We start from the raw sequence: 17,364 nt of genomic DNA on the forward strand, positions 1-17,364 counted from the left end.
TAGAAATAGATGCAAACTATCAAAGAGCACCTAACTGCTTCTATCTACAAGTACAGGAAGACTAAAATAATATGACTGATGGATAGTCTGTTGTGCTGGCTATCAGAAATAAAAATGTCATACTCTCCCAGTGAATACTTGACTAATATTCAAGTTGTGTATTGAAATCCCAATATTATCTTATAAAAATAGAAAAAAAGCAATCAGATTTAATAAAAAGATGCCCGCTGATATCTCCCTTGTTAGTGAATTGTGAAAGTGCTGTATTCTAAATACCTGGACTTCTCTAAAATCCTGTGTTATTATGTGCATGTATATGAGTCAACAGATAGCTAAATACTGCTTTGAGTTGATTGTATTTGCTTAAACTGATACAATTCCTATGCAAATATTTGGCTAGTTCAGTAAATAACTGGGAGGGCATGTATCTCTCAATTTCTTAATTTTTCTTTATCACCATTATATTAACTAGCCATTCCAGTTTTTGTGGAGTACCTGGTCTGTGAAATATGTAATCATTACCGTTCTTGGTTTTATCTCTATGGAAACTAAAATAAACCAAATATTCAATGACTACCAAAGCTACAGAAAGAAATGGTGTCAAAACCAGAAATGGAATACTGAAGAATTGGCACTTTGGTAGACCAAGATTTCATTTCGTGCTCTCTTGTCCCTGGATTTGAGTTGGATCAGTGTGTTCCAATTCTGAAATCATACACTGAATGAAACCATACAGCAATATATATTCAGTATATTGCTTTTTACTCTGAGCCTCTTATACTTCATGCCTTAAAAGTATCAGTCTTCAAAGGAGGACAGCGATTTATGAGTTATTTACATATTAAGTGGTTGTTCACCATTAGTCACTAACTTAAAAAAGACAGTGGCAGTTCTGATAACTAGTAGTCATGCAACTCATGATTTTTCTAACATATCTATTTAGCCAAGTGCACCCAAATTCGTTGTGTTAGTTACTATGTAACAAAATAAGGAATATAATTTGTCTGTAGCAATGGTGTTAACAGGATAGACATTGTAGTATTTGACAAGAAAAATGGAGTAGACAAGAGTTTGCTTTGGAATATCTGGGGTCTTACACAGGTGATTTTCAATATATTTGCGTTAGGAATTCTTAGGTAAAGTGTTAAGCACATGTTTCATGTCCATCCAAAATCTCTTCTGAAAGAAGAACAATCTTTTCAGCCGTAGAAAAGATGCAAGCAAAGAAAAATTAAGGTAAAAATAAAGATGTTACTTCTTGATTTATGAGTTAGAACAAGTTTCATTCCAGCAAAACTTGTATCTTAGCACTCTCACAGCACAAGAGTGACACTGCTATATCTTTATATGACAACAGCTTGAAGTAGTCGGAAACATATCATGATGTCCAATGGGATTGGAGGTTGAATTTCATTTCCATCCAGGCGAAGGTATCGGAGGCGAGGGATGTTGCCATAAAAACCATAGTCTTCTGCTACGGCAATTGAGACTGGGCATATTTGAGTACCATTGACACCTGAAAATGTAGATCAACATGTTAAGTAATTTCCATGGGACAGGTTCATGAAGATAATATTATTTTAGAAAACAAATACAGCAGGCTTCCACTGATATTTCTATGGGAGACACTTGCTCCTAGAAGAGTTGGAAAATGCTGAATTAACAATTAACTTCTTTTTTGATCAAGCAAAAAACCATTTTAACATAATGTAATCTAGATCTGTGAATCACATATTTAATGTGCTACAATTATGAATAGAGGCCACTAGATGTGCAATTTTACTTTGGACAGAGAGGAAATAAATTTAGACAACTACTGGGTAACTATTAATTGAGAAATAGCTCTCTGCCCTCAGACAGAATAGAACAGGGTTAATGCTGAGGGATTTTGAACGTCTTACTGCAATGACAGTATATTAATTTTAGCTGATAGTATTCCCCAATGAAGAACTTGTATTCAAAATGATGAGTATTGAATCAGAGGAGCTTTTCTATAGTGTCTGTAACTTTTAACATCTGTACTTTCCTGTTCTCTCAAATCAGTACAGTTGGGTTTAATTGCAAAAGTATAACTTGCGCAATGGGATATTTTTCTTCCTAAACTGAAAGCCAACAAGTCCTTAAAATTCCTTATAAATCACACATAGCTTGTTTCTGTTCAGACAAAATTTGAAACTATGGCTTAAATCATTACCCATTTTCATAAGAGTTGAATAGATTGGGTTCCTACATTGTCTCCCCTAAGTTACCTTTGCACTGTCACTTGGCTAAAATGCTTTTCATATTTTGTCTTTAGCTGTTGAATAGTGAGGCTGATGCTGCCCTATTTCAGCCTCAAAATAGCCTTATTCTAGAAAACACTGAAGTTGTGTTTGTTTATCAAAGATGTCAAATTCCTTTGACCAAATTATGCTGTTTAGTGATTGGTCTGACTGCTTGAGGATCTTGTTGGCCCCAGACCACCTGCAAAAAGTGGTTCAATGGAAAATGTGTGCGTAACAGATTTTTTTTAAGCACAGTTTTTTTAGCAGCCCAGAAATAGGAAAAGAAGAGCTTTCTACCAAAATTTTTCTCCCCTTATATTTAGCGATGATAATATGCATTCATCTTTTGATTACAATTCCCCAAATTGATGAAATTCCCCAATGTTATGATGAAAAAAAAATCTTTTTTTTTTTTTCCAAAAAGAAAAAAAAACACCTAATTTTGAAAAACTGCCCAGATGTTTGCAACATTTTCCAAATGGACTTTATCTTTGTGGTGGAAACTAGTTAAATACATCCAGCTGGCCAAGGCCTAAAACTTTTATCATATCCATGATACCAAAATGTCTTTGCCTATGTTGTGAAATTTGATTAATGTTTGTAAAGTGTTTGATATTCTTGGAAGAAACAAGCTACAACTTATTTTTATGTGTGAAGCTATGAAGCAGGAAGCTTGAGAGTGAGGTTTCATTATGAAAGCAGTTATTAAAAGTTTTACAAGTAAATCAACACTATGTAGCAGAAAATATCTGCCTTTTCAGGTCAGCACTACTGTCCTTAGGAGACAAGATGGCTTCAAGCGTGTTCTAAATCTCTGTGTTCTCTGACCTAGAAACTATCCCACTGCACTAGTTTTCACTGGGTTTATCACTCCAACCTTAAAGTGAGGCCGCAGTTATCTAACCACAGGCCACCTATGAAGAAGTTATTTCCTGATGACGTGTGGTATGAAGTGGTTTGGTTTTTTATTGTTCTCCTCCCATGAACTGTAAATCCCACCCAAACTACCAGGAAGTAAAAGCCTCTCTCTCCTCTTCTCTTGCAATCCTGTTCATGGGTATATTGCTGAATTTTGCTTAAGCAGGAGGGACAGACCAATCCACCTACATGGGTACAATTGACCCTTCCTAAACTGATCCATGTAGAGGGTAAGTGTCAGTCTAAGTAAACTATCTAGATTCTGTTTATAAACTCTGCAAAGAGATAAACATTTCCAAAAGGTGATTCACATCTCCTTAAGATGGGGTGATTTTGCCTCTGCAGTTGTGTATCTCTTTCCATTAATTAAGTGCTCTATAAGACTAACCCAAACTAGACACAAAAATCTAGGATGGTTAATTCAAATAAGATGAATTCCACTTATTGTCAACAGTACTGTTAAATGGTGTAATATTTAAAAACGAGACTCTGGAGCTGCTGTAAGGGAAAACTGCAGAAGAGGTTCTTATTAATGGCTAATGCTGTGTGTCTGCTGAAGAACCGCAGAAGATCCTATTTCTTTTCCAGTAAAACTCATAATTTAGAAAAATTCAGAAAGTAAGTTGATCTAGAAGATAGATGTGTTCTGACATGTATGACTGTGAGGGTATTTCTGTTCTATTCCTGTAACCTCTAGCTGCATTCACTGTAGACAATCTTGAATAGTTGGACTCCCTTTCTTCTTTTCACATAATATTTACCTGCAGCAGCCATGGATCAGCTTGGACATCTGTTCCTTTCTGGGCTCTTCCAGCAAAGAAGCCAGTACCAGCTATAGCACAGGGGTCTGACCATAAGTCAGGAACTGTAACTTCAACCATTTCTTTCCAAATATCCTATAATGGATTCTGATAGACTGGCATTGCTACTTGGCCCAAGGATTTCTCCCTTTCTCTACACATGGAATAATATTAACTCAGAGGAGCTATCCCAGTCTCCTGGTGTTCCTCTGGGGAACTTACTGTTCACTCCCTTTTATTGCTCCTTTGATAGCTCTGTAATACCTCCTGCTTACCCTTGCTCACTTGCTACATCATCATTTCATGCCTTCTCTTCTTTTTGCTTCCTCTAACACTACCTTTTCCATCATTTGAGCCTTGCATGTGTATCTCAAAAATAAATACGTAAACACGTGTGTTTTAAAATGCCATGGAACAAGTGTGGTGCAATCTGTTGTAGCCATAATTAGTTTTGGGTTTATGTTGATTTTGCTTCCAACTTTCAAGTACTTTTTTTCCTCTGCATATTGAGATCCTTGGGGAAGGGACTACAGGTGAAATCCTAGTTCCACTGAGACTGGTGATATCATTGACTTCACTGGGCTTCAGGGCATTGCCTTATATCTTCATAAATGGTCTCTGGCAAAATAAGGCCTTGGACTTATATGAGGAACGGGTGATACACAATAACATACAATAAAAAAGCAGACAAATTGTATTTACATAGAAATGTTTATGTCTGAGCTCTTGCAATGCCAGCAGTGTAACTATGAACCACAGGTGTACAGGTGTAACTATGAACCACAGGTGTACAGGTGTATCTGAAAATTAATATTATAAAAAGGGCTTGTACTGCACACATAAAAGTAAACTCTCAGGAGGACTCTTTTGTGGAGAAACCAAATCAACGCTTTTACAGTTATTTTTCTTTCAAATCTTTGACAATGGTTATCTTAAAGTAATGGCTGACCATCAGCTTCCTGGGTTTAAGATAAAAGCAATCTGCAGAATTAATGCCACATCTTAGTACTCCTGCCTGATAGGATTACATTCCTTGTTTGTAATCCCAATGGCCCTTTGAGATATTGTCTATTAGAGCAGTGTCTCATGAGGACTATGTCATTAACCCATACCTCTTGAACAATTACGCTATGTGATAGAATGTGCCTTACATAATACCTGCATTTCATTTAAGGTGTCAGGTTGCCTTTTTTAATATTTTTTGCCTACTTTATATGTAGTTACTAAGAATAAAAACTTTTTTAAAAAAATTAAGAGCAGTGTTGTGCTTAAGTTAATAATGAATTTTGAAAAGTGGTAAAGGCATTATGGAATATAAGGCTTGTGGAAAACTTGTGATTTAGGCTCATGGGTACCCATGTGTCATTGGAAAATGGGACTTGAGTTTGCACATACTACACGTGTTGATTTTCATGGTTTAAACCTTTTTTAAACTTATTTAGGAAAGGAAGAGAATTTGGCAGCTCTTTAAATACTACCTAGACACAAAACACTTCTTAAACTGGACAGGTTACATTCCATTGATTTCAATTTAGTGTCCACTTAAAGTGACAGGAGATAAAGTCTGCACCTGAGGACCTGCAGTGAAGTAATTAAAATAAATCCCTTTGTAACCAGAGGGCAATGAAACATGTTCAGTTACAACCTATGTCATAAACCCTAGCTCTAATTAACCGTTAGACTTCTCACAGGCCGCTTAAATATGTGCCAGTTGTACAAAATTGATTTTTCTTTACAAGGTTTCATACATTTGTTTTGCAAAATGCAGTGAATTAGCCTAAATCATTAACAGGTATCTTCCCTTGATATGTCCTTGTTTCATACAGAAGCCAAACCATTATTTTTAGTATATTTGTGAACTACAGTGACACAAAACAGGAGTAAGGAACCATTTATTCAATTAAATCACCATGACAGGAAGACAAATGTAGAGATTTCGTTACCTTCTGTGCAGAGATAAATAGAAAGTCATCACTTTAATTTTGGCTTTTGGCATGAAACAAAGGATTTAAGGTCTGTAGGACTTACTGAGCTGATATTTTACCCAGTGTCCCTAACCACCACATCCCCGCTGTACCTGGATGCATCTGGAAGCAGTGCTAGAAGCAGAACTGACATAACAACAGGCTTCTTTTGCCTTGAGTACAAAACCTTGTCTCATTTATACAAAGTGGAAAATGCTAGAAGACATTTGAGGAGGTAAACCTTAGTAGGCCAAAGCTTCTGTGAAGTCAGTGAAATGATTTTTCATGAAGACTAAACCCAAGTGTCAGCATTTTGTGCATAGTAAACAAAAGATGGGGAGGATATTCAAGCCCGAAATATTCAATATCCATATTCTAATTAGTCATAGTTGAAATAGATTGTGTTGACTACAGCCAACATTTTATTCTGCTTTAACCTTCTACTATACAATTTAGGTGGACTGAGAGATACTCAGAAGAACTGAGCACACAGCAATTCTGTTAGTGAAGACCCTAAGGTGCTCAGGAACTTTGAAAAACTAACAGTCATACAGATGTGGATTGAATATCTTGTTGTACCCAATTTTTTATTGTTGTTTCTTGCTTATTTATGCCTAGCCTTTTTGTGGGAAACTTAATTTGTTCCCACAAAATGATTACTGGCATGTATATAGCAAAACGTGAATGCACAAATTCCCCTTAATCCAGTCATATTTCTGATCTGCTTGCAAAGGTTTTTTTCTGTATGCATATGAACATTTTTCGCATGTGGTATTACTTCCATGCACATATTTTGTTGTCATATTTTAGACCTGACTTGAGAACTGGCCTGTGGGAGGTCCTCTTGCTCATCTCCCTATAACCTACAGCAGATTTTTAATCTCTTTATTTCAAAGAGCATTTTTTGTAGTTAAGTAGACATTTTAAATAATTATGTCTTGGTAGGATCCCACACTGAAAATACACACTTACTTTTGATTCTGTTGTGATCAAGGTGAAGGTGCTCGAGATGAGCATTGATTGGTGGAATTTTAGTGAGCTGGTTGTGAGACAGCTGTAGATCTAGAATAGATGAAACATTAAACCCATTTGGGGGAATACCGTCATCAGATAATTTATTGTAGTTCAGCCTAAGGAAAGTCACTTTGGGTATTGCACTGAAGTAGTTTTCTGGTATCACTTCAATGGAGTTGTTGTCCAAAAACAGCTGCAGTGTGTTAGCTGGAATGCTTAAAGGCATTTTCTTGAGTGAATTTTTTGCTATGTTGAGTTGCATAAGATTGTTGAGTCCTTGGAAGGTGTCACTTTGAAGAGCGCTGTCCAACAAACTGTTCTGGTGCAGATCTAACATAGTAAGGTTTTCCAAGTTGCTGAAGACTCCTTCTGGGATTCTAGAGATTTTGTTTCTAGCCAGTCTTAGCTGTTCCAGGCCCACTGGTAATGGGGCAGGCACCTCTTCCAATTCATTATCTTCAAGGAATAAGTAAAGCAGCCTTTTCAGCTTGCTCAGCACACCACTCTCAATTCCACTGTTGGTGATCTTATTCTTGTTCAAATTTATCCATCTCAGATGAGTGGCATTCACAAAAGGCTTCTCTGAAACTGTTTCAATTAGATTATTTTGAAGATAGAGGTACCAAATTCTTGCTGGGATTGCAGGTATTTCTTTAAGTCCTTTGTTATCACAGTATAATGCATTGGGGAAACTAGGAGGACAAAAGCACTCTCGTGGACACTCAAAAGTGTAGTGAGACCAATGCTCAGGATCCAGCTCATCATAAACTTGTCTCACAGTTCGAGTCCACACAGAATTGACCAAGAATAAGAGCAAAAGGCTTGTATAGACTTTTAGAGTCATTGTTTGCCTTAGAAGGGGAGAAAAACAATTAGCTGTCTCTCAACAGAACTCTCTAACAGCATACTAGATTAACAAAGCAGTATTACATAGAAAATAACATTTCCTTTATAAAAACAGCCAAATTCTGTCCTCTGTGGTACTACCTATGGCATGCTAAGGAAAAACTGAACAGTGATATAAGAAGTATAAACAATTCAGTGCTATATGTTGAAGAACATTTTCCTGATTCAACTTAGACTCCACATTGGCTACCAGTTTAACTGATGTTCATGCAAGTGTCATTTCAAAGAACATGAAAACACAGACCATTTTTCTGACATTAAATCAGAGCTTCTTAGAAATTTGTTTAAGTTTTCCTGTACAGAGCAATAAACTACTTTATATAATGTACCTTCTTCAGTAAAGCTATCAATACCATGATGATATAAATACTATTGTGCTCAGTGTTCCTACTTTTAAAATTCATCATACCCTCTTTTCTGTTTTTCCTCTCTCATAAATTATACTGGCATCTGGATCAGATTTTCCAGGGTCTTTTCTCATTACAGAAAACTGAAAGATCAAAGAGTGTTTTAACAGCTGTTTGTTGGGCATGTTTTTAAAAAAGCTTGGAGGGAATATGTTTGAGTAATCCATTCCCCTTCCTCATTTACTCTCTCATATCCAAAGTTATGAATTTCCTTCTCTAAAGCAAACAGCCAAAACAAATGCCTGATCTAAATAACACAAAAAGTTAGCCCTAACCAAATTATATCATATACACTCATGCATCTTGTATCTAATTTACCTACTTGGTTATTTGTTTTGTTTAGCCTCTTCCACCATTAAACAATGAAGCAAATCCTCAATGATAATTTACTCCAAAAGGAAGTATTTGTGTAGCACAAAACCAGTGCTTCACAAGCTCTGTTATCTAGCTTGCTTTCTGATGAAGATTAGCAAGCATTTTGCAATGCAGGGGCAAGAGACTGAGAGCTGAAATTTCTGGTCAAAATTAGGAGGTTAGTTTTAGCAAAAATCATATTTAAATAAAAAGTAAATTCTCTCATAGAGTTAATGCCCCAGGAAGGTTGAGAGTTCAGTTAAGTTGCTGCATATGATATGTAGTCATTTAATAGTTTTCGACATTGTTATTGGCAGCAACAAGTGCAGTATCCTACAGATATTCCAGCCTCAGAAACTGCTATCTGGAAGCATTCCAAAAAAGGACAAATAAAATATTTCTAAAGAATAACATTGCTAATTTACAGAGTGAAATGACACCTTCTCACTGTGTAAATTCATAACCTTAATAACATTTTTAAAAAGAAATATAAAGTAATTTACCTTGTTAGTCAAGTTCCTGGAGATATCTGAAGCCAGTTAGAAATCACTGTAAATTCACAGCCTTTGGCTACTAACCACTGTGTTTGCTTCCTGTCCTCCTAAGAATTAATAGCATATAAAACTTGAAGTACACGCTAGTATTCCCAGATGTATTACCATACACACCTTATTAACTGTTGTTTCTAATTTGACATTGCTTCAGAGTTTGGGCTTACCTCAGCTTTCTTGGATCTTCTTCTCTTTCTATTGGTCACTGTTGTTAGACTGTAATAGCTTGAGTCAGGCTACAAGCCGTGTTCTATGAATACAGCCTAATATATACGCATCAGTGGCTACAGCTTTTAACCCCTAAAATAACTAAGGCACCTCAGCACCTAGGCAGGAAAAGACAGGAAATCCTGACTTTAATATCAAGCAGCCACAGAGCTGAAGGCATTTGATTTTTACGTTTTAGCAGATGAGAGGAACTGGTCTAGATGAAACAGGTAACATGAAATGTACCTTTATTCAAAGTTTTTGTCAGAAGATACTTCACACGCAAATCTCCCTTACATCATAATTCATTCGCATAATACCTGAACTGGCCACAAAAAATTAAAACCAGTGCCATCTGTTTCTATGGAAATATTTTATTTGATTTTTATTAAATGCAGATGCTGCATGCCATTTAAAGACATAATTCTTGATTATGAAAAGAAGATAGCAAAAGCATTTGCTAAGAAATTTTAGTAACATATTTTCATTTCTTTAAAGATTAAACCATACCTTTTCCTTTTTGTTCAGATACATATTTACATATATTTCTACAGATTTATCATACTTTCCAGTGTGTACTGCAGTGAGGTCTGTTTTTAATTATCAAGGCACCAATTGATGATTTTGCTCTATCATTGATCTAAAGTAAACTCTTTCCAGCCAATTTGCTATCCAAAGCATAGACACATATTTCTCACATTAAGTATATTGGAGGATTTTTGTTTTCTTTTTTAGTCCAAACTTAAAGTAACAACTTAATATCAGGAAAACTAGCCACGTTCAAAGCCAGAACAATGGCATAAGTATTTTAAGGAAAAAGCTAACGAAAATACTGAAAACATAAAATTGGTACCTTTTATGAGTTTATATTAGTTTTAAAACTTATTTATATAATTATTTTCATTCAGTTTCACCTGATTTATTTTAACAATAAAACCTCTAACAACTTATTTCTTAATGTTTAATACTTTGCTTCCTAAACTAAGAATGTCTCAAAAGAAGTTTACAAGTAGAATAGACTAAAAGATAAGTAATCAAAAAAAGGAAAGCAACCCCTAAGCACACGGGCAGCTTCCACTGACTTCAGCAAGGCTAATATTAAACATGTCATAAGAATTTTTTCATAAGTATATGTTTGTATTAGGGGTTTTTTTGTTTGTTTAGGAAAAAATACATCCTTACTACCACTAATTTTTACATGGCTTAAGTATGTGCTTAAAAATAAAACACATGCCTAAGTGTTTCACTCTGCTAGAACTCCAGACCCTTCAACATCTCGTAGAGATTATTAGGGCTTTCTTATAAGCCAGGTATAAAATTGATTCATGCATACTAAGCTGAATATTTCAAAAGTTTAAATTTTATGAAATTAGTTTACATCTATACCTAAAAATAAAGGTTCTAGCTTTAAGCTGATGTACTAATTATAAGTACAAAAATTAGATGTAATATATTAACCTTTTCCTTATAAGTGTCACTTTAAACACCTAGGCCTTAAAACGTTTCCTTTGACCTCCCACAGAGGTACCACGTAGCAGACGTGGTACCACACATTAATGATGAGGAGGCTTGTCAGCTGGAGTCCATGGAAGAGAGGTGGGGAGAGGCAGAGGCATTGCTGTACGAAAGTTAAAATAGTTGTGCGTTCAGCTGTGAGTGATTTAAGGAGGCTTCACCATGAAAAGTGCATCTATGATTCTTGTAAAAGCCAGGCAGTGCAATGTAAAACTGGTTTGCATTTGTGCTAAATCTTCACAGAGTGTGTAGAGAGGATATGGAGGCACTGAGGTCTGTTCACCATTAAATAACAAACCAAGACCTTCAAGAATGTTATCCTGAAGGGTTTAAAATAGTGAGTCCTGGTGGCAGACATCTGTTGTGACACACTTAAATGCAAGTTACCAGATGTTGCACATTTAACAAAAAAAGAAGATTGATTTATCTTATGTTTCAGGGGGGTCTGAATTTACCCTTTAACCCATTAATCATGTACAGATGTTCATTATTTTATCACAGAAGTCACTGGCAGGGGGACTTGCTGGTTACCTTGTGACAGGCAGTGGAACTATTTGTATGAACTACTGTTCAGCAAGGGAGAGGCACATCACAGTCTGGCCTTTGTGGATTTGGAGGCCAGGTATTCAATCCTCATCAGACATACGCTGCCATCCCGTTCAAAGAAGCAGTTTTTCACTAGGAGAAGAAAACAGCAAAAACATTTGTTAAGACTTTCTCAATAACGTGAATTTTCATTTCTTCTGATGCAAACAAAGAGCAGAAAAACTTACAAGAAATATCCTTAAAATCAGGAATAAAGGGTATGATGACTGTAATTTTTATTATCATGTGCCCTCAAAAATTTTGGAAAGATCTCTGCAGCAACAAGTGATTGTTTGGGTGCCCAGGGAGGATTTGGAGAAAGGCCTGCTTTCCACGAAACCTTCAAGATTATGCACATATTCTCTGTCATACATTTGTTTTGTTCACTCCTCCATCATCTGGTGCTACTGTTTATTATTTAAAGGCTGCAATATATGGTGATAAAGTTATACAGACTAATAAAAGACCACAACCAAGATTTTCAAAATTACTAATTATTTGGGAAGCTCTCTCTTTGTTTCGAGCATCCAATGTGAGACACATTTCAGGGTCTTATTTTCAGTAAGAGGGGGCTAAGAATTTTTTGTTAATTAGGTCATTTTTAACTTGTGAAGCTGAGCAATCAAAGGCAAATATCGGTGAAATACAAACAATCTCCCAAAAAGTAACAGTATGCAAGGTATTTGCATGAAAATACAAGGAAGTTGAAAAATTATTACCATAAAAACATTGTGAATTTTGGAGACTTTTTGAAAGATACTCTTGGGAGTATTCCAGTTTGAGGAAGATGTCTCAAGTTATTACAGGATTTTTGCTCCATATGTCTCCTGGCAATCCACATTGTTAATCAATGTAATAGGAGAATCTGTATTAAAAAAAAGTCAAAAAGTGAGGATCATTAACAACCGCAGAGGGTGATAACATCTCCTTGAGCAGAGTGATGTACATGCTTGAGGCTAGAACAGCCCACAAGCTTAAGAAAGACTAGAAGGGTTAAAAAGATAGAATAGAAAGACTCATTGGGAGGAGATATGGACAACTGGGTGTGCTGTGAGAGCTGTTGTTCTGTTTCAGCATCAAAGTTGCTGACGGTGAAAAAATGCATTGCTTTCTTTCAGTAATGGCTGCCATATGTCTCAGATTTAATACGAAACAAAGTCTGTTAAACATCAAGCATGTGTATAGTTCATCACCAGCAAACCCAGGAGTATAGTGCAAGCAGAGCTAATTCACCAGCCCTGTGGATTGCTCCATTTAGCAAAGGCTGCAATACAGTGTGCCTAATTTGGGTACTACTTTACTGAAATGCTAACTGTCTTGCTCCAAAGGACAATCAGTTTATCTGAAACATGCTCTTAAATTCCCTTCATGGTGACTAGAGAAAAGGTGATGCTTCAAAACCTGAAGAAGAGATTAAGTCCAGTTTATGTACCTTTCACCATATACTCTACTGGTAGCTCCAGACAGCCATGCAGATCACTTAAGGCAGGTGTTTACATTTACTCAGGGTTCAGTCCGCCTCTTTCGCTTCTGAAGATTGGCATGTGGTGGTGGTCCCTCTCTCTTTTTTGCATTGCTGCTTGGAATAGAGAGTAGGGAGCTCTGAGTTTTACTCAGTCAGAAAGACAATACTTCTGTTTCCAAACAGTTCCCTGATCACCAGACAGTGATATATCCCAATTAATAATATCTGCTACTCATTTTAAAAAGGAATCACAAAGGTCAGCAAGACCAAAGAGTCTAAAATAAAGCAGATGTGTGAGCCCTTCCGGCTAGCCCAGGGGACAGTGCAGACACATCAAAGGGGCGAGCACAGATGTTCCAGACCCTGCTCCTATGGACACATTTTACTCTACATCATTCCTGGTGAAAAAAAACCAAAACAGACTTAGGAGAAGGAACTCTTCATCTCTCCTAGAAGCCTAGAATTGCCTAGACCTCTCAGTGCGAGAAATTGTATCTCTTATTTAAATAGGTATTTCTGTGCATATGCAGGCAGCTAAAGTATAGGGAGTTTACCTGGGGAGCTTTCAGGTTAGATTAAGAGACATTGTTCAAAGGAACCCTGGAAAATAGTTGGGCTAGCTTAATTTGTGAAATGTAAATGTCACCTGACGCCTTGTTTATATAGGATTGAGGAAGACGAGATCCTATTCTAAAAGTCTAGAAACAAAATTCTAGCAGTTTACTTTCTGCACACCTTCATGCCCTTGTAAAAACCACAGTGAGAACTGAGTAGTTCAGCTTAAAGAGATCTTGCAGAGCAACACTTTTCAGAACAGAATAACTATGGAAAAGGGCTCAGCTTTTATGGGAAATATAGTGCTCTCCTGAATATGCTTCATTAAGGAATTTTTTGGCTGTCTGTTCCCTTTCTCTCTCTATTTTGAGCTCCTTACCACGGTGACACCATAAAGGTTCCATGACACAATGCCAAGATCTGGTATTTATCTTGGCTAGCTAGGTTTAGTTTACCGACTATGTAAATGTGGCTGCCAATCTCTTACCTTAATTTGTTTTCATGCTTTCAACAATTTCAACACTGAAACAAATCTATCCTACCTAGGGACTTGATTTTTTAAAATGCTAAATGTATAACCATATTTGCTAAATGTATCTTAAATTAAGTATCTAACATGCATTTATCAATTACGCACATACTTTGAGTTCTTGGGCTTGCATGTGGCTATTTAGATGATTACTATTTTCCAGGCAACCAATGGTAAATTAAAACATGAACTAGTCATCCAATGCCCATTTGTAAATCTGCAGTTTTGAGAAGTAAACCATCATGGATAAAATATTGTAAGACAGCATAAGATAACAGAAACAGGCTGTAAGGTGTTAGTGTTACTTTTGTTCTCTTATTTTGTTCTGTTTTTAAAGAATTCCAAAAATATTTGAATTTGTCTTCATTTTAGATTTCCACAATAGGGTGACGATTTCCAAGAAGCTTAGACTTGCAGAAAGATCTGTCCTCTAAAATAAATGACAAGGGTTTCATAAAAGAGTAGTCCCACAACTTAATGTAAAAAAATTTTTAGTTCCTGTATAATAAAGCTCTGCTATAGTGATTCTGCCAGATGAGAAATTCAAGGTTCAGGTGCTTTTTTATTATTTAAAAAGAAAAGCCAAATGGCATAAACTATATGAAAACCCAGCCGTTATGTTATTTTCCATTAATTGTAGTATCTTTTGGTCTAATTTGTAATGCAGATACTCTTGGGAAATACTGAAATTAAATGTAAGAATATATGATTTTTTTTTCTTAATCTGTCATGTTGGTCATAATTTTTGAGAGTTGGCATTTCCCAAAGCACTCAAGTTTTCTTCCAGACCCCTGACTTGAAGCTAGAATCTCACTCACCATGAATACTCCAGTCACTAATTATCCTTTCAGATGGAACATGTTGAAACTAAGTTTTTATACTATAGATGAAAGTCCTCAACACCCAGCACTTTGGTGCCAACCGACACCACCTTTTTCTTTGAAGACAAATCTGGAACCCAGCTTCAGGGAGAATTCATGCATCTATCCCTATCCGAGCACTGTGCAGCACTCCAGTGGACCTAAACAGTCAGGGTTGTGCTCCATCATTACCTGCTCTTATCTTAGATGACTCCCTGCTCATCATGGTGGCTGCTGTGAATCCCAGAGGTAAATGCCTAGTTCCTTTCTGCAGTCTGTGTATAATACACACCTCATTTCAGGGCTGTGGTTTTCATTAGGAACGACATACTTGTAGTCTTGAATCTAGGGTGGGAAGAAAAATACTGCAGGGGATAACTTTTCTTACACACACTTAGGAACATCTCTTTTTTACACACAGAATCACAAATTCTTGAAATTAATGTGACATTGCGCATAATTTTCATAGAATCATAGAATCATAGAATGCTTTGGGTTGGAAGGGACCTTTAGAGGCCATCCAGTCCAGCCCCCTGCAGTGAGCAGGGACAGCTTTAACTCCATCAGGTTGCTCAGCGCCCCGTCCAACCTCACCTTGAATGTTGCCAGGGATGGGGCCTCCACTGCCTCTCTGGGCAACCTGTTCCAGTGCTTTACCACCCTCATTGTAAAAAATTTCTTCCTTATGTCCAGTCCACATCTACCCTCCTTTAGTTTAAATCCATTATTCCTTGTCCTGTCACAACAGGCCTTGCTAAAAAGATTCTCCCCATCCTTCCTATAGGCCCCCTTTCAGTACTGGAAGGCCACAATAAGGTCTCCCCGCAGCCTCCTCTTCTCCAGGCTGAACAACCCCAACTCTCTCAGCCTGTCCTTGTAGAAGAGGTGCTCCAGCCCTCGAATCATTTTTGTGGCCCTCCTCTGGACCCGCTCCAGCAGGTCCATGTCCTTCTTGTGCTGAGGGCCCCAGAGCTGGACGCAGCGCTCCAGGTGAGGTCTCACCAGAGCAGAGCAGAGGGGCAGAATCCCCTCCCTCGACCTGCTGGCCACGCTGCTTTTGATGCAGCCCAGGATACGGTTGGCTTTCTGGGCTGCAAGCGCACACTGCCGGCTCATGTCCAGCTTTTCATCCACCAGTATGTCTGGAGATAGCGTTTCATTCTGGGCAGGATGATGGTGCCTTGGGAGGAGAGAAGCCACAGGCAATTTTGAGAACTAAGAATAATTTTGAGAACTTATTAGCCTTACTGTTTATTTTTTTGGCAGCAAAATGGTTGTAATGATGAAGTCTAAATGTGACTTTCAGGAAACATTTATTTATCTAGTTTGGAAACCAGTCTACAGAGTAAGATGGATGGCAGATGTACATGATGAGATACTGGAAAGTTGATGAAAACAGGAATTTTGAAAGACAGTACTTGACCTTGTTTATCTTGAGGACGGCTTATAGTTAAATTGGTTTATAAGGTATGAAATTTCTAAAGACTTCCAGTGCTTCATCTGAAGTCTTATGCATGTTTCAATAAAAGCATTATCTTCAATAGAAATCTATTTTTATAGATATTATTCAATATATTCCAAAATGTCTTTGTAATTTTTGGAATATGTGCTCTAGTCAGGTTGACCAGATAACACTGCTGTGTTTCATGCTTTATCCCATGCTAGGAGACAAGGGGTAAAGAGAAAAATGCTCTTTTGCATGACATAGCTGCCCATACAGTTAAATCTAACAGCCCATTCTCTTTGCAGGTCCAAAGGCTACATGTTAACTCAGTCACCTCCGTAGCCACAAACTCTTGTGCTAACTGAGCAATACAAGAACTGATTGAACTGCAGTAAGAAAGATAACAGGGACAGCAGCCTCCATACTAGCATGGAACTCCTAGCATGGAAGCTCTCCAGGTCAGTGATATAGAAGTATCTTTCTCTGCTGAGTGCTGGTGCATCAACCCTAGAAATGAGTCCATCTATCGATTAAAAAAAAGTGTATTACCTGCCTTGCAGGCAGCGCAGCTATGCCTGGAGGTGGACCTAGCAAACAGCTTCTCAAGAGATATGAGATGTGTGAGGTTTTGCATGTCTGATGAACGATAAAAGTCTAAAGTCAGCAAGTTCTGTAGTATTAAGCAGCTAGTTATGCTTTCTGGCAAAGAAATGTGCTACAGTTCACATTGGTATCCCAGATTAGTTTGCTTTCTCTCACCAACATTCATGCCTGTCCCTTGAGGAACACAAAAAAAAAAAAAAAACCAAAACCCCAGAACACTTGCAGGATCTGATTTGGAGAAAATATTTGGGTCATTTTTCCCACCTCCACTGCTGAGATACTATAGTAGGAATCTCTTTGCAACTATAAAAACATGGCCTACATGCTAATCAGAATGATCTTATGGTGGTTTAACTGTTATAACCAGATCTGGCAGAACGTATAGGCAGCACTTATAAACCATTTAAACAATGTGGGATTTTT

General features: G+C 37.2%; 1 protein-coding gene across 1 annotated transcript; it reads right to left on the reverse strand.

Annotated features, from left to right (window-relative positions):
- Positions 1 to 1,343: 1,343 nt before the first annotated feature.
- Positions 1,344 to 7,804, reverse strand: KERA (keratocan). The gene is made up of 2 exons (XM_009486553.2): positions 6,919 to 7,804; positions 1,344 to 1,516 (listed from the first exon to the last, which is right to left on the reverse strand). The coding sequence occupies exons 1-2, from the start codon at positions 7,802 to 7,804 to the stop codon at positions 1,344 to 1,346; spliced, it is 1,059 nt and encodes a 352-aa protein (XP_009484828.1).
- Positions 7,805 to 17,364: the final 9,560 nt, after the last annotated feature.

The sequence above is a fragment of the Pelecanus crispus genome, chromosome 1 (genome assembly GCF_030463565.1).
Source record: "Pelecanus crispus isolate bPelCri1 chromosome 1, bPelCri1.pri, whole genome shotgun sequence".
Taxonomy (NCBI): Eukaryota; Metazoa; Chordata; class Aves; order Pelecaniformes; family Pelecanidae; genus Pelecanus; species Pelecanus crispus.

What these genes read in the sequence shown, in the direction of transcription:
- KERA (XM_009486553.2), bottom strand. Translation starts at nt 7,804, where the DNA reads ATGACTCTAAAAGTCTATACAAGCCTTTTGCTCTTATTCTTGGTCAAT. An exon ending in TGATCACAACAGAATCAAAA is followed by an intron (nt 1,517 to 6,918) that starts GTAAGTGTGTAT and finishes CTACATTTTCAG; the next exon opens with GTGTCAATGGTACTCAAATA.